The sequence below is a fragment of the Accipiter gentilis genome, chromosome 25, assembly GCF_929443795.1.
Source record: "Accipiter gentilis chromosome 25, bAccGen1.1, whole genome shotgun sequence".
NCBI classification, from domain to species: domain Eukaryota; kingdom Metazoa; phylum Chordata; class Aves; order Accipitriformes; family Accipitridae; genus Astur; species Astur gentilis.
The window spans coordinates 5683093-5707161 of record NC_064904.1 but is presented as its reverse complement, the minus strand read 5'-3'; the positions used below and the strand labels follow the sequence as shown (position 1 = coordinate 5707161).

The 24069-nt window shown below is 38.0% G+C and overlaps 1 protein-coding gene across 1 annotated transcript; it reads right to left on the bottom strand.

The window, feature by feature from the left end:
• Positions 1 to 1704: 1704 nt before the first annotated feature.
• GOLGA5 (golgin A5) lies at positions 1705 to 21073 on the bottom strand. Its single transcript, XM_049828545.1, has 13 exons — positions 20915 to 21073; positions 19501 to 20116; positions 16453 to 16674; positions 15164 to 15383; positions 14444 to 14567; positions 13391 to 13594; positions 12093 to 12263; positions 11314 to 11442; positions 9284 to 9382; positions 7433 to 7658; positions 6067 to 6172; positions 4708 to 4771; positions 1705 to 3101 (listed from the first exon to the last, which is right to left on the bottom strand). The coding sequence occupies exons 2-13, from the start codon at positions 20063 to 20065 to the stop codon at positions 3021 to 3023; spliced, it is 2211 nt and encodes a 736-aa protein (XP_049684502.1). The 5' UTR covers positions 20066 to 20116; positions 20915 to 21073; the 3' UTR covers positions 1705 to 3020.
• Between the last annotated feature and the right edge of the window lie 2996 nt (positions 21074 to 24069).

Genomic DNA, 24069 nt, shown 5'->3' with positions numbered 1-24069 from the left:
GCTCTCAAGGCAGTGAGATACGGCAGCTGGAAGATGGAGATTCCTACGTTCTGTGAGTTAGGATGGCTATTTATTTCTGGTGCTAGGCTGCAGAGCATGGAAAGATAGGCTCAGCATTTGTAAAATATTTTTAAAACCCCTAAATTGCTATGCTGGTCTCTGAAGTCGGGGTAGTTTAATTGCCCGGTAGAATGATAGTCCCTCAAAAACAGACTTGGCCCTTGCAATGTGCTCCCACCACTTAAGATAGAGGCTAACAGAAGCTTCTTGTTCGCTCCAAAGCCATCTGTTCAGTAAGGCAACGTCCCGACACCATTAGGAGCTGCTTGTGGAAATGGCGTCCTTATGTCACCTTTGACCCATAGCTGTGGCACACTTCACAAATCTATACAGATGACATCAGAGAACAACATTGCTAATTGGAGGCAGGAAGTATATCTTACCATTTAACTCAAAATTTGAGATTTATATTCAGATAGACTGCATCACATGGTCTTGTGTGTTCTTGCACTGCCTCATGTGCAGCTTATTAAAATTAATTACGGGGGCAAAAATCCAATGTGTTTAAACAAATGCTTTAAGGAGTAGTTCTTTGTATTGCTTGTGTAGCTCTGAAACAGTTTAACACCATAATAATGGCTTTATCGTACTCTTCTATGCTTTAAAGAGAGCTTTAAAGGTGCTTACATAAATTGTAGTATAGCCTTTAGTGGCACAGTAGCATTTGTCTCCTCATCCCATGTTACTACTCTCCACACTGAACAGCCCTTTAACTGGCAAGGAATTGCAACTATAAGCTGCCTACTTCCAGGTTTTTTACTACGTGAAAACAGTTTGGTTAACATCACACCTTTTTAAAATCAGAATACTATCAGGTACTCAAACAGCTGTGCCCTTCTTTTACAAGTATTTTTTTAAAAAAGGAAAATTAATAGATGGTAACAATGAGAACTGAAGCTGCAACAAGAAAAGTATGTTATACATAATTTCATGGATGAGGAATAAAAACAGAAACATCTTAGCAACACACACAGAGGTCAAGAACACAAGACTGATGCCACTCAAGTGCCCTGCACTAAAGACATTATTCTCAACTCTTAAGACATCACATGGGTCAACACTACGAAAGCCCAAACTGATACTGGAATACAAGAGCCTAGTTCAAAGGCTGAAGTCAGCAGGAATCTTCCAGTGCTCACCCCTGTAAAATTTCTAGCATAAAATCTGGAAGAACTGAGGAAAAGAATACTAATCTATGATAAAGGGTTCTAGAAGCAGTATAGTGGCTTTAGTAAGTTACCAAAAAAAAAAAAAAGTATCTGTGGATTCCAAGAGGTGATCTTTATAAAAAGTAGTATAAAAAAAAAGGAACAAAAGAGAGAAAAGTGTACAGAGAAAGGAAGGACAGGTGTGCAGTTGGTATGATGTCAGCAAAGCTGTAAGAGGTTTATACCACTAAGAATGTTCCCCCCAAATTGTCACAATATACTAGAATATCCAAAGATTCAGTGGTTTAGAGGTTTTAAATGAAAAAAATACATGTGTATAGAAAAAGATTGTACAGAGGACCTTACCTGATCTCCTTCTGTAGCAATCAAACTCTCCACAAGGTTCAAAAGTGCCTTTAATATCAGAATTGAAAAGAAAACAGGCAACAGGAATTAGGCAAAGTGAAGCAAATGTGACAGAGGGCAGGGACACAGCTTACAGTAAATGCTCTCTTTTATTACTTAGTTCATCAAAACATTTCAGTTTTCTCTGCAAGATCTGAATCAGAGCAGCAATACAGTCATTTGTCTACTGTAACATTGTCACAGGAGTTAGCATGACAGACTTCATGCACAGGACCTAATGCTTAGTGTGTTCAAGTCGCATGAAAACTGAACCATATTCTGAAGAGCAGGAGTGACAAACTGCTTGTAGTCATCTTTTCATTACTCAGCTTTGAGCACCACTCAAGAAAACAAGAAATTTCTTAGGGAAAGAAAGTGACCTTGTATTATTATATACCGAGAATTTATAATTACAGAATGCCACGGTCTAACAATAGAACTATTACAGTAGGTTTGGTATTATGGGGTTTACAATAAATATTTGATGAGGTTTGTTTATTAGTATATTTGGTAAGTGTTTAGACATGAGAAATCTTTAATGTTTTGATACATTTTGTATAGAAATAGTTTTAATTAAGTACCCAAAGCTTTAGAAAATAAGTATTTTGATGAATATAAGATCTGATTAAGACACATAGTAATGAGAGAGGTATAAGAAAATGCAGTTAAAATATATAAATTTCAAGTGCAAAAGGAAACACCATTATTTCTAAAGAGTTTGAACCTTCTTTCTCAAAACCACCTCTCTGTAATAAAGCTAAAATACCAGCCCTTAAACAGGCAGTGCCACTATTCAGCTGATAGGGAAGATACTTCCATTGTACTAGAAATACAAAGCTAAGAAGAATGCATAATATTTTATTTTCAAACTTATTTACAAAAAGATATTGCACCAATCCATTGTCCTTTTTTCAGTTTAACATGTTAAGGAAAAGCCTATTATTTACAAATTTTAAAACAGAAGTGCAAAAGCAGACTGAAAGAAACCAGAAAGAATAAAGTTTATTTAAATTGCTAAGTACAGTTTATTACCTGACCATAGTCCACATCCAGTATGATCTAAAATAGTTTGCATCGTATATATCTGTAATTTCAGAAATCCTTGCATTTCTGTGTAGGTGCAACCCTTATCTTTTACATTAACCACCAGAAGGTCTATGTAAAATGTAAAGGCTAACCATAGCTTAACTTAGTAGCTTTATTTCTCCAGGAAAGTGACACTCCTTTAGGTAAATTGAAAAAGCTACATAGTATTATACATGTATTTGAAAAGTAGTGATAAATCAGGCATGATGGTTTTCGTTCTTCCTAAAAACCATGAAGAAAAGTTTGCTGATATTTCAGTACTCATTCTAAAGTCACTGCCAGTCTGAATTACATTAGCACAGCATATGGTCCTGTCTCAGTCTATCTGCCACTGGGACTGTCATGATGCATTTCTGGGGTGTAGGTAAGCAGAACAATCATGACCCAGAGATGAAGCAATGCCTGGGAAAAGAAAAGAAAGAATTAACTTATCAGCACTGACAATCATCGTTCACAGCAGCAGTAAATATGAGAGCTCTCAATGACAGCTAATAAAACCTAGTTTTGAGAAATAGTTTGATTAAATATTTTTCATATTATTCAGATACTCCTAAAAAAAGAATTCTTATTTGCACAATGAAATGCCTAGTCAGATTCTGCAGAAACCATTTGCAGAAAACTAAAGATTTTACACAAGCAGCCTGGTTTCCTACAGATTTGTGTCCTCTGGCTTCTCTTTCCCCCCATGCCCCAGTAACTCCAGCTGTTCTCCCTGATATTGAGCCCCCAGCCAGTACATTATGTGATCTGCCGTGAATGACTGGTAAGCCGCTACTCTTGTGCCAACTAGCTGATACCAGACTGTGTAAAAACAGCTGAGTTCTGCTTTCCTTACCACAGGCTCTGATTTGAGGCATTTCTATGAACTTTTTAGAAATGTTAATACTCATTCAAATTTGGCTGAAACTATCCAATTAGAATAGAAGTTGCTGGGGGCACAAGGGAGATAACTGACAGAATACCTAAGCCACATTTCCTTAAAAAAAAAAAAAAATCAAGTTACAGTAGTCATAGTCAAGGTTCAAGCTGAAAAAGGGTAACTGCCACTGACTGCCCAATATACAGCTCCTATTCAACCATCATTCAGTTTCACTTCAGATAGCAGCTTAGGTGGTAGAAGTCTTCAGTGTTTGGTACAAAGCATTTTATTCATATATTGATAAGTCTAAGTGATGAACAGGAAGAGACAGAGGTTAGGAATTAAACAGCCCTGTTCTTTCCAGTACCTAATAGGCTGGAAGAAGCAATTGCAGAAGGAAGCTGTCGTTTCCTTTATTCATGTGTGTCTGTCTGCTTTATATCCTGAAACAGTGACAGGTGTTCTCAGAAACTCTGTCCAGAAGAATCACTATGCCTTCTCAAGCAACATATATTTTTTTTTCATTTCAAAGAGTCAAAGGCTCAACTAGTGGAATATTTTCAAGCAGGGTAGACTGCACACCTACCTTACCACAGGTCACTTAAACTGACAGACATCTGCCCTCCAGTGGAAAACGAAGGAATCTAAATTTTATCAATTGCAAGTCTGACAATCTCACCTAGTATGGATGAGCAACTTTCTACTACTTGTTTAAGTCTACTTTTTCAGCTGCTAGAGAAGTGTGATTATTAGTCACTGAAAAAAAAGTGCCAAATATAAAAAAGCTATAACAAATGTCATTTTCCTAAATGCAGTGCACGCAGGTGTGGTGGGTTAACATTGGTAACAGGTCACTATTACTCTGTATTTTAGTACTAAAAGGCTACTTTCAGAGTCTTTTAAATGGTAGTTACATAAACCTCTCTAAGACTGCTACACTAAGAATTCCTGGGAAAAACTGAAAATTGCCAAGCAACATGACTCCAAAATGCTGTTATGTAAGTACTATTTAGCCTGCTTTACAAAAAAATACATTGAGTTGTTAATTATATAGCCTTTTGAACATCAAACATCTTGCAATTTAAGAAGTATTATATAAACTGGCTATAGAAATCTTGCATTAAACTTCTTTAAAGAAAGCTTACTCACCATGTAAATGATTACAAAGACTCTTGCTATGGGATACCGCCTTAGAAAGATTCCCAGACGAATGCTACACAAGTATAAGATAAAAACAAAATGCACAAATTATCACTGAGCAATGAATGCTTGTTCCTCTCATTCCAGTCACCACAAACTCATAAACTCATATCAGCTGATGTTATACACATGGCTGTTTCCAACTTGAATTTTACTTCATGTATTCCAAACATTAAATGGAGGGAGAAAATTCAGAATTCAGACCATAAAACATTCTCCTAAGTTTTTCTGTTAAATGCTAGGCTCGGAGTTTGTGAAAAAATGCTAAGACTCAAGAGTTGTACAGGTATTTTAAAACTCACAAATATGCTATATATTTGTCAAATTTTGTTACTTGAAGAGCTTTCATGAATCTTTCAAACAGATTTAAGTAACTAAAACCTTGGATTCCTTTGGAAAAAATGATAGATTGCTACCATTCTTGTATTTCATTAAATGAAAAACACAGTTTTTCCAAGTTTACTGCTACAAAGCATACTGCATTAGATGTGCACTCAGTAACTCAGTTAAAAAAACAAACAACCATGCACATACTGAAGCATGATACTGCCAAATGAAGTTCAGTATTAAAACATCACAAATAACAGGTCCCAATCATGGAAATTCTGATATTCTTCACAATGTAATTAAAGTACCATGGAAGCACAAAGGACTTTCTATCAGGGTATCTTGCTTTCAAAGGATTAAAAAGTATTACCTAATTTTGTTTTCAATTGGTATTTGATTTGAGTTTTGGAGCAGACCTTTGTTGTCAATATTGGCAATTAACCCTACTGCTCAGAAAATGGATCAAAGCAAGTCCTTTGTGGATCCAGAATGGTTTTTGTTTACTAATTTCTCAAACAGATTATCTTGCAAGATAAAACAGCTGCACTGGGTCAGAACCCAGAATCTTGTCTTCATCAGGATGCCTAAACAAGAGTAAGAGAATACATATGACACTCCCCCACTAATACACTCTTACAGTGTTTATCACAGACACAGTGAAAACCTCTGGAAGTGAAAAAAGTAGAAGATGGTAATGAAAAAGTTAGGGAGTTTTGTACATAGTTTAGTGATTCTCTTGTATCAAAATCTACAGGAGCATTGTTTAAATAATTTACTGTAATTTGCAAAAGCCCAAGGATATTAATATCACAGGAAAGCACAAGTGAACTAGGTCAATATTTAGTAATTTATACTGTACTTTAGCTTCATTATTTTTTACTTTTACCTTCATAAAAGCAATTCAAAACAGAAGGTATGCCACTTGAAAACTGCAAATGGATTCCAGCAATTACAAAATGCATTCCCTTAGGACACTCTTACCTAAACTGATCTATAGTACTGGCAGCTTTGCGAACTCTCCCATACATTCCTGCCATGTTAGTATCCAGGTCGCTAAACAGGACAGCAACATTACGCATACGAGCACCTATTTGAAGGGAAAAAGGCAAAAAGTTTCATTAGTCTAAAACCAGCTAAGCTGTTACGTAAGTAAGACAAATCAATAGTGTACAAAGATATATAAAAATAATATAAAAATGGTGATGAATCTGATTTGTTAGTGCTGTTTTGCTGAGGGCAGAGGAGTGTGTTTTGAGGGCAGGATTCTTGATAAACTTATAATCAGGTCAAATGTTTCTTCAACTTAGTATATTTTTAAAAGTTATTTCAGTTCACTAGATGGACATCTTGATATTCAATTATCTCATGTAATAATAATTCTGTTATTAGGTGTATAAAATGATGGCTTTGATACTGTCACGGTTTCTCCATTTGCTTTTATTTCTCATACAGTAAAACTTAGACAACATTTCTGACACTAACTTATATATTCCAAAAATTTCTACTTTATTTACATTTTTACTATGTATCAACTTTATAAAGATTCTCAGATGTTACCTTTGTGCAACTAAACTTAAGCTTACTGAGGTTACTTAAAAACAAGTCAAAAGGAAATACATTTCAAATTTACTAGTTCTGCCTTATTTCTTTAGAAGTCTTTCACAAGCGGAGAAACAAAAGCCTGGATTGTCATTTTACACCTCTTACTAATTGTTCATTGCTTTTAAAGTTACTTACCAAATATACAAAACTACAAACTTTGAATTTGAAAAGTAACATCTCAAAACCATGGATCAACTGCTGAGATTCTCCTAGAGATACAGGATGATTACTACACAGTACAGACAAACCAACCTCTGCAGAACCACCATATTTTAAGCTGCTTTTCAAGAAAAACAGAAAGCAAGGAGGAAATTGATTTCAACCAGAATTCAGAACAACTCTCAAAAGGAAGTATCCCATTCTTGCTCACCTCCCAAACCCTTTTTACAAGGGAAGACTTATATCCTGCTTCTGACAATCAGTTTAAACACCAAGACAGATTTATTTGCATCTGTGACAGGATTTATAAATATGATTGTTCAAATAGTGCCATAGTATTGAGAATTAATGATTAAATTGGCTTCATTAAGTTTATTTAAAGTAATTTACACATGAAAAGGACCGTCTACTTATCTAATTTTTATGATACCGGTTGCTATTGACAAGGTCTCTGGCATAAGCTGTGTATTTTCAGCAGGTTTTTTTTTTCCTTATAAACTCAGACTTTCAGAGAAAGGCATCAGGAAATATAAAAGCCTGAACTGCAGAAAGGACAGAGTTTTAAGTATTATATTTCCTTATTTACCTTCAGCACCGTCAATGCCTGCCATATTAATGGAAGGTCCATTAGTATTAGTGCCTTGGATAGCCTTCAGCTGTTGCTCAAGTCTTTCCAGTTGATAGACAAGTGAGTTTTTCTCTGTGCTCAGGCTCTCTAACATGGTTTGCTTCTGAATTAGTGTTTCTGTCAGCTGATGAAGCCGATTTTCTAATTCTGTCTGACTACTACTACTCAGAGCCTTGTTTGTAAGCTAAAAAACAAAGCAAAGAAAAAAACAGAATAAGTTCAAAGTCCAACCAACTGACGCATTACAAAACTCTAAAAATCTGAACCCTCCAAGTTACCCCACTGCAGAATTTTTATGGGATAATACAATCAAAACGGTCACCAAATGAGCACAATAAGGAAGACACTTAATTTCGACAGTTGCTAAAACAAGATTTTACATGACACAAGAAACTATGTAAAAAACGTATTCCTATGTTTTCCACCTCTAATCACATGAACATTTCTGTACAATCATAACTTTGATCACAAAAATCAATGCTATGTCTCAGAGCTGAGTTTAAATGGTAGGCATGACAATAGCAAGATAATCCAGTCTGGCTATCATACTTGCAACTTCACAAAACAAGTGTGTACGTAAAATGTTTTCAAGCGAGGAAGGAAAAACTCAGTACAAATGGGGAGAAGCTGATGCCATTCTACAGGGAAACTTGAATGAAAATGTTGAAAATGCAGGATACGCTGCAGAAGAATTGAGGAGCACTGAGGCAGAAAACATGATTGTACTAGCAAATAGAAACTGCAAGGACAGCAAATGAAGACATGGAACATGTAATTTAATTTGCAGAAAATATTTAAAGCAAATGGGAATCTCCAAGTTAGCCATATGTGCAATAGCTTGACAATTCATTACAGTCTTGGACCTCAGCCGCTTGTAGCATCATACGAAGATGTAGCTTCTATGATGAAAAAAACAGAATTGGCAGGAACCAGAGGCAGTGAAATATCAAAAATACAAATTAGATGCAATGCACCAGGACAAGTACAGGTAGTCCTGAAGCCAGTATTACCAGAAGAATCATCTGCCAACAGGTTTGAGAAATTTCTATCACAACACAACAATTTCCAAATCCTCTAACACTATAACTATACAGCTGACCATACTTGACTCTAGACTATCAATTTCTCTACATATAGGCTACTTTTCATTATGCTAAGATAATTTACTTAAAACCAGGCCTGTGCCTTCATGCTGCCCAAGGGGACTGTAGGGGCTGACAAGTACCAGGAGGTTCCAAAAGGGATTAGGTTGATTCAAGGAAAATAGGTCTATAAATATACTAGTGGAACCAGTTAGCAGGGAGTTAAACACTAACATCCTTAATTCAACTGCTGCTGCTGAGTGAGTACAAGGGAGTGAAGAAAGCAGCCAGGCTCACATGCTGGCCCCATTGCCACTGTCCAAGATAGAACTGTGGGCTTGATGGATTGCTGAGTCTGTAGGATGTTACTTATGTTCTCATACCCAGTTAAAAGGATCTGCGCAGAAATCATGATGACCTAATCAAGTGCCAGTGACTTTTTTTAGTTTTCAAAAAGAAGAATGTTGATCCAGCACCACCCTATCAAGTCTAGCTGGGACACAGGTCGACCTTCCCCCCTGCCCTGAAGACAAAAGCGCATGCAATTATAAATCAGGCTTCACGGTTCCCTTCCACACAAAACTCTACTCTGTATTGAAAGCAAGTACATTGTGACTCATTAGTAGAGCCTTTATATTTCCTTTGTACAGTTTAATCAAATTAGTATTTCTCATCACTGTTTTCATAATTGAAGGTGATAAAGTTATTTTCTATACACACACAGTACCTGATTTCTGAGCTTCTGAATCTCCTCCTCTCTGTCTTTTATTCTGCTTTGCAAAGTATTCTTTGTTCGATATAATTCTTCTTCGGTATAATGGAGTTCCTATAAAATGTATCACAATCGCAAATAAAATATTTTATACATATATGTATACTGAGAGATATTCTCTTATCTAGAGTTTCACAGCAGAACACAAGAAGGTAATATGATGCAAACAAATATAAACTGAAATTTAATCTTACTTAAGTGTTTGGCTACAATGGGGAAGAAAAAAAAAAGCAAGCTGAATATGAAGACACAACCTACAAGACTTATCAAATTCTTTTGTGGGGACTGAGGTAATATAAATATTAATCTAGAATAGTTTACTAAGAGTCACACAGTTTCATTGGGATCATGATTTATCTTCCTTATACTCTCAACCGTTTATTATATTGCTATCTTGAATCGTGTCAATAATGTAACTTAAACAATTAGGAAATATTGAGGGCGGGGGTGTGGGGAGCAGTATCTGTATTCCTAAAATAAACCTATCAGTACAAGATACCATTTTTTAAAAGTGTTTAAAAACCCTTGGCATATCTATCTATAATTCTGTATGATGCAGATATTCCTTTAAAGCTTAGGATAAATTAACATGAGAGGTGAAAGGGGAAGGAATATTAGTAAGGGACAACTTAGTGAACAGCAAATATAACCATAAGTTTTGTCACTCCCATGATTTAGCAGCTACTTTAACTCAGACATAAGGACCTGTCATGCTTATCTTTTAAATTAAGACAGTCTTCAAATCACTGTATCACCTCAGCTGTCAGCCACCACAGAAAACAGATAATTCTATTCTCCCTTCAAACCATCAGATGTACAAGACAACACTTATTTTCCCTCTTCAGTCTCAGAAACCTTATGGCAATAAAGGAATTCGCAGATAGAACAGACTGTAATTGTAATAAGTATTAATACACACAATTACTTTAAAATCACATGTAAATATGTATCATCAAGAGGAATACTTCAGTTTCTGTAATAACTGATGCTTTTATTTTTAAATTCACCTCACTTTTTCTATATGTAGTATTGACTTAAAATATACCCCTCAGAATGGCAGAAGTAACAAAATACAATCTACCATCTGCTTTGATATAATAAACATCAGCTATCCATCAAGAGCAGACCTCGACTTCTGCCTTTTAATTAGTTCAAGCTGCTAGCATCTCATTAAAATGTAATTTCTAGAAGGACAGATAATCCTATAAGATAAATTGTTCCTAGCAGATACAGGTACTCTTCTGCTTTCCTCATTATTAATTCTCTTTACATGAGCTTTTTCTTACAGAGAAATTTTTTAATAGGGTGCAAAGCATTTGTCCGATTTCTACTGAATAATAAGTTTGTTCACATGAAATATGAGTTTGCCTTTTTTCCCTATTTTCAGCACAGAACTGCTTAAATCGAGGGGGAGTTTGCTTAAAAAGATGACACAAACTGACAAAATTCATTAATTTTATCAGGAGGTTGTCTTTTAGAGAAGTTGGGAAGTAACAACATTTAGATTCAGAACTGAGTAACAAGTGCATAAAAAAAAAATCTATTAATTGGTACTAAAAACCCATTGTCTTATGAGCTAAATCTTGTGTAGTAATTGAGTACAGGAAGTTGCACAGTAACCATTTTTAGTATTTTATGTTCTTAATATAAGTAACTGTTACAAATGTTACTATATCCCTGTTGTTTGATTGTTTCCCTGCTGAATAAAATTTAAGAACATGATAAATTTTGTGCACTCCCTAGGGTCATGTTTATTCTTTAATATATCAGCGAGATCTCTGTTTCTCAGGAGTATCCAGAAGGCCCTGTCCATTGCTTAGTACTGGCTGCACTTCATTTGGCCTACTGACATTCATTAAGCTTTTGGGGATTTCTTTAAAATACCAGACAAAATATAACCCAAATACTGTATAAGCTACTCTCTTATTAAGCCAAACGCTGTACTAATGACACCACATGAGGCCTAACTTTCAAGAATTCTTTACCTGTTTTTGTCGTTCTAGTTCAGCTTCTGCCTCTTGCCTGGCCATTTTATGTGCTGCTATCTGCTCTTGTAGGTCTTGAAGCTGCTCTCTCACCGACTCAGCTTCACTTACCTGCTGAGTCTCCATATCCTAAAGTGTACAGAAATGTTACTGGTTTACTAACATTCAAACAATACTGCAATCTGTCATAGGTAACAGCAAAAAAAAGTTGTATCTGCAATATTGCTTCAAAGGAAAAATGAAGGTAAGGGTGTATTGAATAAATAACATTTGGTCATTTTATACAGAATATTTTTACTAACAAGTTAATAAAATAAATGCATTTTGGGAACAGGAAAAGCCTCCACTTTTTCCTTTCTACTCTCTACAGGCTAAAACTCTGTAGAGTAGGCTTGCGTGCAACTGCTGGGTTGAGCCAATTATGCCAGCAGACGACTCTGATTACAGTTGCTTCAAGGATTAGTAGCCCTTGCAGAAAAGGATATATAGGTGATCTCTACAGAAATCACCATGCTTGTTTGGAAAGAAATGCTTCACTCAAAAGGAGCACACAGTAGTGCAGGAAGAGAGAAGCGGTATCTATAGTATTCCTCCCACCATGAGCTGAAGTGGTGAGAGAGAACATGGAAAGAAATTGGGTATCAATAAGCACTTGTCTCACCTTGAGCAAAAGTTGGCTTATTTTAATGCTAGGTCAAATAAACACTAGAAGCAAGAGCCCTAAAGAATACAAGAAAACATGGTTAACTACAAATACATGTGTACGTAATCATAGCTACCTGCAGCTCTGTTCTCATCTGTTGTATTTGCCCCATTAGTTTTTGTATTTCTTCTCTCTGAGTGTCTCGCTCATGTCTCAGTTCTTCTAGTTCCATTGTGCTTGCAGTATTGCTATCCAAGCCTTCAATACCAGAGCCTTCTTTTAAGCTGTTTATCAACTTTTCTTTAGACTGAAATAATAGATCAATATATTATTTATAGCAGTATTTAACAAGTCCTCAACTAGAATATGCCAAAACGACTTTGCTCTAAAATTCAAATGTAGATGTACAGTAGAACTGCTTTATCTGTTCTTTTACCCAAGTTAATAATGACCCTAACACATTGTAAAATGAAAATGCTTCCCTACTCGTAATTTCTGACTTCCTGTATGCCATGAGACTGGATTTACTGAAAGCCTGGGTTATCTGAGGAAGAGTACAGCTTTTCTCTTTAGAAGTGCCTGGAATGTTAAATATGTCATGGATAACAATTTTGGCTTTTCCAGCTACCATAAGAGAGCAGACAGACACTAAAGACAAAACTGACCCCCTTTCAGTCCGTCCCTTCTCCTGCCAACAAAGCCAAACAAGAACCAAATACAGCAATAACTCTTCTGGGAAAGAGGATGAACCACTTTAATTCAGAGTCAGCCTAATGTTAGCTCGACATCCAACTTCTGATCTCATGCTTTTTCTTATTTATCAAGACTATTTAAAACCTGTCCTTGGATATCAGACTAAATTAATTATTCTAAACTGAGACCTTCAACATTTTGCTAACTTTGATAAACAAGACTCAAATTGACCACGTTTGGACTTGGTATCTTTCACACCTTAAGTAGTATAGAACTCTGCACAAAATACCGGATTTTGCCATTGTTCATGTGATGTTGATCACATGCAACCTTTCAGAATATATAAAAAAATATTTTCTTTGGTTTATACATAAGTATCCATAATATGCTATGCTTCAGCCTCAAGCAGAACAGAGCAACAGAGCAACATTCTTGACTCAAGAATACTGGGTGTGGAACAAATTGTAGGTTACATCTATCTATCTGCCTAAGATCAGACTCTTGGATACAATGGTTCAGTTGGATTTTTCTTTAAGTTCAGGACCTGAACTTCCATTTCGATTACTTAATCTATAAACTCAAATTTACAAAATGCAGACTGGCAGCTGTTCTGTACAGGTATCATCATAGGTATGTCCCAAAATATACTACAGGTCACATGAAGAAAACCACAGATTATTTGAAGCGTAACACTTTAAAAAAAGTGTACAAATCAAACAACTTCTTTACAGAAATGCTTACTTGGAGTATGCGAGTAGCTTTCTGTTTATAGTCTGTCAGTTCCTGTTTTGCAGATTCTAGGTGGTTTTTAGTTACTTTGACTTGCTGCTGAAGCTCATCAGCTCGCCTCTTTTCATCTAAATACTTTCTTTCTGCTACAGTTATCCCTTCCGCCAAGTTCTGACGTTCTGCTTCCATTTTACTTAGACGAGCCGCAAACTCACTCTATAAGCAATAAAGAAATAATACTTTGTGTTTAAACAGTCTAAACTTTAACCTAGAAAGGAAAAAAGAAAGTTTAAAAGCAACTACACATGACAACACCTCATATCTACCACCTCCAACTTAAAGATGCATTAGTGCTATGTGGAAAGAAATCCTGCTTGCTTAAGCAAGTGCTAAATAATATCAGTAAACGTATGTATTTCTTTCCCTCACCAGAAATAGTGGGGGAATAACACTCTTCCTATTATTCACATTTATTTGGTAAACAAAAAGCAAGCTTTCCCCTCAAAAAATATTATCAAATGTCATCTGCCATATTTTGAGGTACTTTAATAAAAAAAAAAAAGAAAGAAAGAAAGAAAAAAAGAGAGAGACTGATAAAGGTTTTCAGAGATGCTGTTATATGTAAGAAAGGCCAAACTAAGTGTGGAAAGCAGTCTTTAGCAATGATGTACTCCATCTTTACCACAGAAGTGATTGTCCAGGTTAGTATGTTTAAGATTACATATTAAAATTGTGTAAGAATTTTTTGTGTAACAAAGCATGGAAAATTAAATTGATTAGTGATTTAGTTTTAAAACGTGTTTTAACATTAAAGTTAGCATGAAAAAAACAGTAAAAATTGTCAGCATTAATCGTCAAAACCTTTTAATCGCAAAGCTTTCAAAATAACATATAAGAAGTAAACTAGCATCACAAGGATACTTAGTGCAGCAGACAGCACATCCTTCCAAGCCCTTAGTACCCTAAACAGGAACTGAAGTCAATGGCAAGAGAGAGCAGTTGGAACCTCACAGATTTGATTTTAAAAGCACAGTCTGACACTCCTCCTTACTCCTCATGTCTAACCTGCATTTGTTTGTAACTTTCTTGTTCTCGCTTGAGTGCGGAGTCTGCATCACGCAGCCTCTCCTGCAGAGTTTGAAGGGCTTGATTTTGCAAACTGCTCCCTTCACTGTGGTCTTGTATTATCCTGAAAGAGCAATATACACATTAATTGAAAAAGAAGAAATCTACTGTGATTTTCAGGTAGAAATATGACTATATTTCTATATAGTCAGTCCGGGTTTCAGACCAGCTTTGAAAATTTACCCAGTAAATTACTGAATATGGCTGGCTGCAAGTGCGAGGCCTGGAGTTAATGACTCATGCATCTCCTCCCTGACCTATATTCTGGAGTATCCAATTGCCGATTCATATCCCAGCACTGAGATAAGTCAGTAAAATCTTCATAGTTGTAGATAAGCAAGTGTATTTTTCAATACAAAAACATTTTTCTTGAGATCTTCAGCTTCAGGCCTCTGACACAAACATAAATACTTTATACAAAGTGAATTTCAATAATCAGGTGACAATTGCGCCTATTTAATATTCATTTGCCCTGTTCCCACTGCCAGCTATGATATAGTGGGCTCAGAGCAAACTTTAATGCTCATATTTAAAATCTTGATACAATCCCTTTCCCCATTAGTTTATTCATTTTTATTCTTAAAGACACTAAATTATTTAACTTGAATTTTCAAACCTATTACTATTTGCAGAATTAGAAAGTATGAAATTATGAAGTACCGTGATTTTTCACTCTGCAATGCTTCCAAAGCTTCTGTCCGAGAACTTAAGAGCTGATCAGCTTCTTGCAACCGTACTTTCAGCACAGCTAGCTGTGAATCCTTAGCACCAACAGCTTCTGTCAGATCATCAACTCGAGCTCGAAGTTCTCTAACCATCCTGTCACTCTTTGAATGGTCAACATTCCACTTCTCGACCCTTTCCCGGGATTTGTTCAATTCTACAAAATAAGAAGATTCTTTGTGTTTATAAAAGTAGGTATTGCAAGGTCATGTAAATGGTCAGGATGCATACGTCACATTTCTTAAAGAAAGAAATTAAATACAACCAAGCTGAACTAACACTGAAACTTTATGAGCTACCAAGAAGTAACACATGCCAGACTGGCTGTCAGAGCAGAACCCATAAAATGTTGCAGGTAATCTCAAAACAGGCATTTTATTCTATGCCACACTGCAGCTGACAAATTTTACCTGGCCCACCCCTTGCAATGGCCTACTGTTAAATAGCCCTGTGCGAGCAAGCCTTTGGAAACCTCTGCATTAAAGCACCTAGTTCAACTCAATGCGACAATAAGCTCAACCTAAAAAACAGTAGAAAAATACACCAGTGTTGAAATAATGCCTGAATACTTACCGAGGCTTTTAATCAAAAATCACATATTAAGCTTCAATGGAAATTATAATTCTCTGGCTCATATGGTTACTTCGAAAAATATGTGGTCCTTCAGTTGTATGCCTAACAGCAGCAGTTTTCTCTACATTTTATCATTTAAGTGTTTTTATATTCACATTTTTTATATTTGCCATTTTATTTGGCTTTGAAAAAGCTAATGAAGTAATACAAAAATACTAAGTTTTACATTTTTACTGTCAGTTTCTAGGCATCAGAGATTATAGTCTACAGCCAGAAAGCAGTCAGATTTTGCAGTATTATAAGGAATTTACTCATTTAAAAATTAAGTATCTTGCAATGGCCTTTAAAAAGCAGGAAAAATATTTTAATACTGTTAACATTTGCTAAAACCATTAAAATAAGATGTAAGTTTTGGAACTAAATTGATCACATCATTTTGATCAATGTTTGTGTTACCTTTGTAGTTGCATGAGCCTTTTAGTTTCTCCCAGCTCACTATTCTGAAACCACGAATCATTTTGCTCGGTAAGTCATACATGCAAATTTAACTGAAAGATTTTATAAGTACAAAACACTAACATAGAAACAGCATTGTTTTCTAGTTCACTAGCATTTTTGTGATATGTTACAATTTAGTTTCCAAACCACAGTACCTTCTTGTGTTTCTTTGGACCTCTGAATTAACGAAGCCATTTCCTGATTTAAAGATTGAACTTCATTACGCAGCAGCTGATTCTCCAGGCGAAGATTGGATAGCTCATGTGATTTGAAATCATCATTAGCTGAAAGGCTAGGATTAGTTACTGCACTTAGTGATGAATCCTTCACACTATCCCCTTGTGCTCCCAGTCCAGAATCTGAACTGTCTGGAGTTTCTGTACAGAGAGATGCAAGTTAGAACTAATGTATGTATTTGTCAGTTGCCTTCACATAAATTGTAATACCATGTTCTGCATCAGTGGTTAAATGCATAATATAAAAATAAAAAAAATAAAATCCCCATCAAAATAGCTTATATTGAAATGGAATATGGAGCTGCTTCTCCCAAGGGACTTGCACAAAATAGGACTATTATACAGTATACATGCATCATGCAGCATTTTTGTTAATCCTGCAAGACAAGACATGGAAGTCATAAAATTTCTTATTGCATTAATGTCAAATTTAGGATTTCAAAACATGAATACTTTTTTATGACTGTGCTGCCCAAAGATGTCTTCAGAAGCTGAGAGAGTAACATAAGAGATTAAATATACATAGCAACTAACTAGGGAAATTTTTAGTAGAAGTTCATTCTGGTTTTCCATTAAGATTTTGATTTCGAGGCTGTATTCTATTTTTAAAAAATCTGTTCAGATGACTATACTTAGTCATTTTGATACCAAACCTAGATATGTAACTCAACCACATAGCTACATTTTAGTTATCTTTACATAAAAAAGCATCTGAAGAATAATTTCAGTCGAAACATCATCTAACTGATAATTCTGCAGTAATAATTCAAAATATTTCTTAAAAAAGCACTTTTACTCTGAGAAATTGCTTTTCAGTGATTTGAAGTGGATCTTTCCTTTCTCTAATGAAAAAATATAAGGTAGGCATACTCTGTCAAACTGTTAAAAGCCAATACAAACTGTAATTCTCTAGATTATGGAAACCAAAATACAGATTTTTATTTTTCTTTTTTTTTTTAAATCTTAGAACCTCAGTGAGAACAGTAAGGGAACTCCTGCCAGTAGTCTGAACAACAGTCCCTTGCAAGGAAGAAGGAACCAACAGCTCTTTCCCCATCATGCACAAACACACAGAGAGCATCCTGGATTAATGCTGTGAAATTGATACATCCACTCTAACAGTCTTGATTCCAGCGTGCAGATAGTTGGAAGACTGGCAGCAGTATTAAGATAAAACAACATAGCATGCAATAAGCAAACAAGCAGGCAATCCAAAAATATTACTTCTGAATTTAGTACATCCCAGATGAGTAACTGCTGAAAATCCAGGGGGACAGACTGCAACTAATTTCAAGCAAGACTACGGTTTAGCTGTCATGTTATTTACTTCATCTTGCAATCACCAACCAACCTGCTCCACCTTCCTTGTTACCATTGCAACAGCCCCTATCACCCAGAGCCAAAGGAGCTGGGGCAGACTTAATTCTGAATGCCACCACACCAAGAAGTAGCAGCAGTGACCATAAGATTTCTTCCACATTTTCACAAACCCCTTTCCTATTTAAATGGTTCAAAGAATTGTAATTTCCTTCTTTTTGATTCATTTACACAGTTTCCAAATTATCAGACAATTTATCCTCATTCCTTTGTCTGGAAAACTCAACAGATTAATGAAGCTAATGAAGCAAGAAATTAGCCATTCATAGCACAGATTAGATTATATCCATGGCAATGTACAAAGTATAACGTTAATTGTTTTTGTCTATAGCTAATGTATCATAAGCTACTTCAACAGATGCTATACAGAACATTTAAATGACACAGATATATCTATACAATCAACTTGGAAACCAGCGTGCTCAAACTCTACGTTGTAATTGTGTGCTTCCTCATTTGGCAGCTCCACAATGCGAACTCCACTCAAAAATCCTCAGAAGAAAATTCAACAGGCCACACCAAGCAAAATAAATACGTTCCTTAAGCACCAATCAGCAAGGCCATAGAGCAATGTCTAAAATATTTGAATTAGTAGTAGTAGTAAACCTTACTGAAAAGTTACAGACCCAGAAATACAAAAATATTGACATCTTTGGAAGTGATCCCTTTTTACGTCTGAAACTTCTCAGCAGACCTAACATGGTAAGTAAAAACCTGGCATTTACAATGCTTTATATGCTCAAAGTACTGAACTAATAATAAAGTATTCTAACTACATTATTAAGAAATAATATAACTATTTGCTTCGATTTTATAGAATAAACAACAGCAAAGTAGCACAGCAACAGCAAAGACCGAGTATAGATTGGACAGTCTGATAGAGAAAACAAGTTCCTGACACTTCCCAGCCACATTCTCCTTTGCATTGACTTGAGAATAGCCCCAACTTTTGACCATCTGGCCTGGAGGCTCTGCCAGGTGTCTGGATTTAGACTGCAGTAACCAACTACTTCTGGCAAACCCAAAGGCTTTATCTATCTAGCTCTCTCAGGCCTGTAGCCCTACAACAGCTTATCCACACCCAATTTCCCACTATGCATGGCAGGCAAGTTTGACAGCTTACTTCCATGGTGGAACAGAAAAAAAACTCACATCACCTCACGTGGTGCATTGGGCAACAGCCAACACCATCTACCAGCTGGTGAAAGTGACTCACTCTCCTACGTGGCAACAACAGGTAAGGGCCCCTGAGTGATCTCAGCAAATGCAGCAGCACCTGTGCTTCTAAGTGGTGATGTCTGGGGCCGGATGCAAGGTTAGGTCATAGCTCAGGGAGGTCAAGGCAAGCAGTAGAAACAAGGTAGATCAACAACACAAAAGATTTAGGTATTAATTATGCAGCTTGTCAAATTAGCAAGGTATCTAAGGTTATCCCAGTGATTAAAAAACGTTAAAGACCCTGCTGCACTCCACATATCTGACATACTACTACCACTAAATGCTTCATGAAGTGACAGTAAAACCATTACCTAGCCTTACCCTAGACATACTTGGCTTTTAAATATCTCTAGGTCAATACTATTTAACTACCATTGCCTTGGCTCCTGATGGAATTATCTTCAGTAGTTTTTGCACTCTGTGTACTGGTAGACAAAGAACTAACACTTGAAGTCCGAGAGTGATTTTGAAGAACAGGTGCCTTGCTCTTCTCTTTTTTAGAGTCCATCCTTCCATTAGGCTCTTTCTCTGAACTGTTGAGAAAATCAAATAGTAACTCATCATCAGGTGCTGACTTTTTTCTTCTCACAAAATGTGAGGCAGCTCTGGGTGTGGAAACACCTTCTACTGGAGAAGCAACCTCCGAAGATGTCCTACGTGCTGGTTTAACGTTTGCTGTTCCTGCTAGGATTGTGACCTTTTGATGTTTAATATTATCAGCTGCTGAGGAGATGTAGGCTGCTTTGGAGGATGTCTGATATTTCAGTTCTCCAGTATGCTGGCGCAATTCAGAATGTTCAATGGCAGAGTCCAAATTCTTATTATCATAAACTGCACTGCTTGCTGTGTCTTTTTTGCTGAGAGCTGATGCAGCTCCTTGATCAACTCTGTTGAGTAGATCCTCTGCCTTTCCGGCGAGATCAGCAAGCCAAGACATGATGGATATCTCTTGGTAAACTTTATAAAATTATAATTTCAGGACCATGTGCTGCAAAAGACATAGAATGGTTACAAATCAGATTGGTGTTAAGGCAAGATGTATGGGTTACCTAAACAACTGTTGTGTTAACCTATTAGTGCTGTAATTATTTGACTACTTTTCTCCTACTCACTTGGTACTTCACTGTTTGGTAACTGATGGAGATAAACCAAACCTGTCTCTGAGGAAAACAGACAAAACCAAGGCTTAGCTATCAGACCACCATATCTGTTTCTGGCATCAGCACCTGCTACAGAGCATCCAGCCTGGTAGCCAATCTGCAACAATACTAGAAAATAAAGTCTACTTACACCTCACAAAACCAAACTCAGCTGGAGGAGGAAAAGCGGCCAGATGCTTATTACAGGAACAGATAACAAAGCCTTAGACGTTTAGCCTGCAGATTCGTAATCTGGGTCAGACAGAGGACCTTCTCCCCAATAAACTTCGCAGCCTGCTGTCCCTTCAGTGACACCGACACGGGGGACAGGGGCACGCCTTCACTTGCACCAAGGGCCTGCGAGACTACACAGGCAACGTGTGCCTCTATCCCAGCTCCCGGGAGGGGCTCCTTCACCCCAGCGCAGGCTTGTGGAGGGTCCCTCGGCCGAGCACACCCACAGCGGGAAGGGGGAAGCGCAGAGGCAGGCGAGGCCGGGCGGGAGGGCGATGCTCAGGGTGGCCGCTGCCCACCCACCCACCCCTCCCCGACCACCCTCAGTACGGCTGCCTGTCCCCGGCCCACCCCCTCGCCCCTACCCGGCGGCCCTCAAGAGCGGCGGAGGCCTCAGCACAGCCCGGCCTCACCTCCTCCCAGCAGCGGGAGACCCCCGGCCCAAGGGGAGTCGTGAGAGGGGGAAGGGGAGAAGCAAGGGGACGACGGTCACCGCTAGGCCCCGGGCCGGGCTCGGCGGCGCAACCCCATCTTCCGGCAGACGTGGACACCTTCCGGGACGCGACGCGCAGGCGCAGGAAGCGCCGGGAGGTGCGTGAGGTGGCACGGCGCGTCAGCCCCGCCCCTCCCGCCGGGCAGGTCCGTACGGCCACGCCCCCGCCGGGCGGGAGGGGCGGGGCAGAGGCGGGAAGAGGGCGCTGTGCCCTCCCCCCGGTAACGGCCCTGCCCTGAGGGGAGAGGGCCCCGGTGCTCACGTTATCTTCACTTCTGCCTTGTGATGGCAGAGGAGCTCCAGCCCCGCAGAGAGAAGGGTCAAGGAAGGTCTTCGCCGTGGCTGTTAAAAACAGCCAAGGGTGATCTTGCCTTTCGTGACCCGGGGTTTAAGGATGGTGGTTTAGAAGTGGCTGCTTGACCTGACAGAAACTCTCTCGCTGCCTCTGCCCAGAAATGGCGGGTGACCTCTTTGGGGTGCCCCGGCCTGCTTCAGGCCCAGGAAGCCTTTCTCCTTGTCTCTGTCCCCCAGGTCAGGATGTCAGAGCATCGTACAGGCCCACTGGAAAAAACTACTTTGGCCTTGATACTGTGAATAAATTGTAGGAATTTCAACCAGAAGAAACTACGTGGGGCATTTATGTTCTGTTCTCCACAACAACTTGGGGAAGATGTGAAGGGAATGAACTGATCTTCAAGGGCAACTGTAAGATACCAAGGAACGTGGGACCCCCCAGATACAACACCCACCTGCCCCACACACAACAAGTACAAATAGCTAAATGTGTCCGTTTAACCCCCCGGATTCACGAAACTTTTATCAGCAGCTTTAATGTCCAGGCTCACCCTTGCCCTGTTGCAACAATCCTTCCTATATGTTTGTCCTGTATGGTAGCACGAATATCACCTTGTTTCTGCTGGCAATACTTGAAAGGTGCTGTGCGAGCAAAGGTGACTCTTACTTGGGTAAATATACTGAGGTTGTCTTAACTTTTCTTTCAGATTAAGTTCACATAAAGTGTCATGGCTAGGCTTAGAAGAGACATTAGTTGAGGTTAACACAAGGGCTTCCCACATCCTTAGGCACTCCTTTATAAGAGAATATCCTGGGACTAGTAAAGAGATCATCTAAGCTCTAAAGGCCCGATTTCAAGTGGCCCATTTCCTTTTTCAAAGCCCCATGATTTAGAGGTTTGCATGACAAAAAAAAGGGCGCTTGCACACACTGAAACCAAGGGGCTTGGCATAAAGAACGTGCTCAGCACTCTTTTTGGACAGATTTGCACTCTTGGGCAAGTTTTGCCTCAGCGCAAAGAAGAAAAAAATTACTTTAAAAATTACTTTTATTAAGTGAAAACTACTAACCTCCTACAAGGAATAAAATACAGCTCCAACAGTGAGTGATACTTATGAATATTTATTATCATTAATTACATAAAAAGAACATTCAGGAGCAAGGAAGGATTCTGGCTTTTCTGACAGACGAACAGAAGTCTTTTACTATGGCTTTGTGTGTATGGGGTTGGCGTAAACAGCAAGTAACTTTTAGATAATCTCAGAACAGTTTTTATAGTAGGGTAAGAAGAAAAGAACACTTCTCCTGGGATGTTGTTTCATCTGTCTCGAAGTTACTGTACTCTTTAGTTGAAAGGGGAAGTGGAGCCCCAGACATCTATTTCACATATTAAGCACATGATGGTGAGTGAAGAAGAAGAAAAATGAAACTTTTTGTGGAAGGCTCTCGCAACTTCACTTATCTAACAGGTCAGCTAAGGCAAAGGTTGGAAGAGGTAGCTTCAGGAGTATGGCTCATGTCACATGCAAAAGGCTAAGAATGGATCTTCTTTCACAATTACTCCAGTCCTAAAAGCGAATGTATAATACAGCAAATTCCCTTGACAAAACAAAATTCATATTTACTTACTCTTAACAAGTAAGACTCACTTAAGAGACAGTATTTTCAGTAATTTTCAGTCACTCTTTCAAGTCAAAACCTTTTAGTTGATGTCAGATTTATACAAGAGAGCTCAAGATCCTTCTCACATTCTTGTCCACATATGTTTTGCTATTTAGACTCTCTCTCAAATGAGATACTTGAGTGAAGACACTTGGTGAGCATTGTTTAGAGGAACTCCTGCACTGTGGATGTCCCCATACTTGTGACTGACTTCTTTCGCTTTCATCATCTGTGACTCAGTGTTCCAAACCTGCAGTATTTGAACTCTTTCAAGCTTTATGGCTGTTATGTCTCTTCTGTAAATGCTTATTCTTAGCAAGGATAGCTGTTAAAGTATCTGTAATATTATATTAAGGTTTTTTTTGTTGGTCATGTTCTTTCTCCCACCTCCCCCTTTATTTGTTTCCTCAAACAATCTTCCATAGCAACATATTGCAACCAATCACTATACTTTTTCCATGGAGAACTTCTACTCATGCCTGAGGTACCAGGAAGAATGTGAATGAAGACAACACTTACAGCTCCTGCCACTTCAGGTCCTCCTCTCTTGAGGGCCCGTTCTCCTCCTGAGCTTCTGATTATAATGCTGAATGCATAGTTGGTGACTTACATCCACATATCCCCAAAGCTCTAGATGTCATCTTGTCGGATCACACCTTACAAGTATTTTCTGATTAAATTCACAGGTATGCTGACTGTTGTTATCAGGTAGCCTCCTCTGGTTTATAGAAGATTCCTTACATCTTATCACGGTATCCTCTTCCTACAGGGAACCCACAAGGTTTGGGAAGATCATGGAGAGCTCCTGTGTAGGACAAAGGCTCCAAAATGTTTGTCTACAGGTATGAATTATCAGTTATCATTGGGCCTCATTAGGACTCACACCCAAGGAGGAGACATCAGCCCTGCTGCCTATTCAGAACATAGTCACAGCACTCGTACTGGCATGAGTTAATAGAAAATCCATCCTGCCTCATGACAGATTAAGCAACAAATTGGAAATAATAAACCAAATCAATTCACAGCCTTCAACTTCTATATCACGTGACTCAGCTGCACATAATCATAATTTCAATTAATGTGAATATATCACCTTCTCAGACACTAAGAAAAAAAGAG

What these genes read in the sequence shown, in the direction of transcription:
- GOLGA5 (XM_049828545.1), bottom strand. Translation starts at nt 20,065, where the DNA reads ATGTCTTGGCTTGCTGATCTCGCCGGAAAGGCAGAGGATCTACTCAAC. An exon ending in TTGCAGAGTGAAAAATCACG is followed by an intron (nt 14,568 to 15,163) that starts GTACTTCATAAT and finishes TTGCTCTTTCAG; the next exon opens with GATAATACAAGACCACAGTG. An exon ending in AGATGAGAACAGAGCTGCAG is followed by an intron (nt 11,443 to 12,092) that starts GTAGCTATGATT and finishes TGTACACTTTAG; the next exon opens with GATATGGAGACTCAGCAGGT.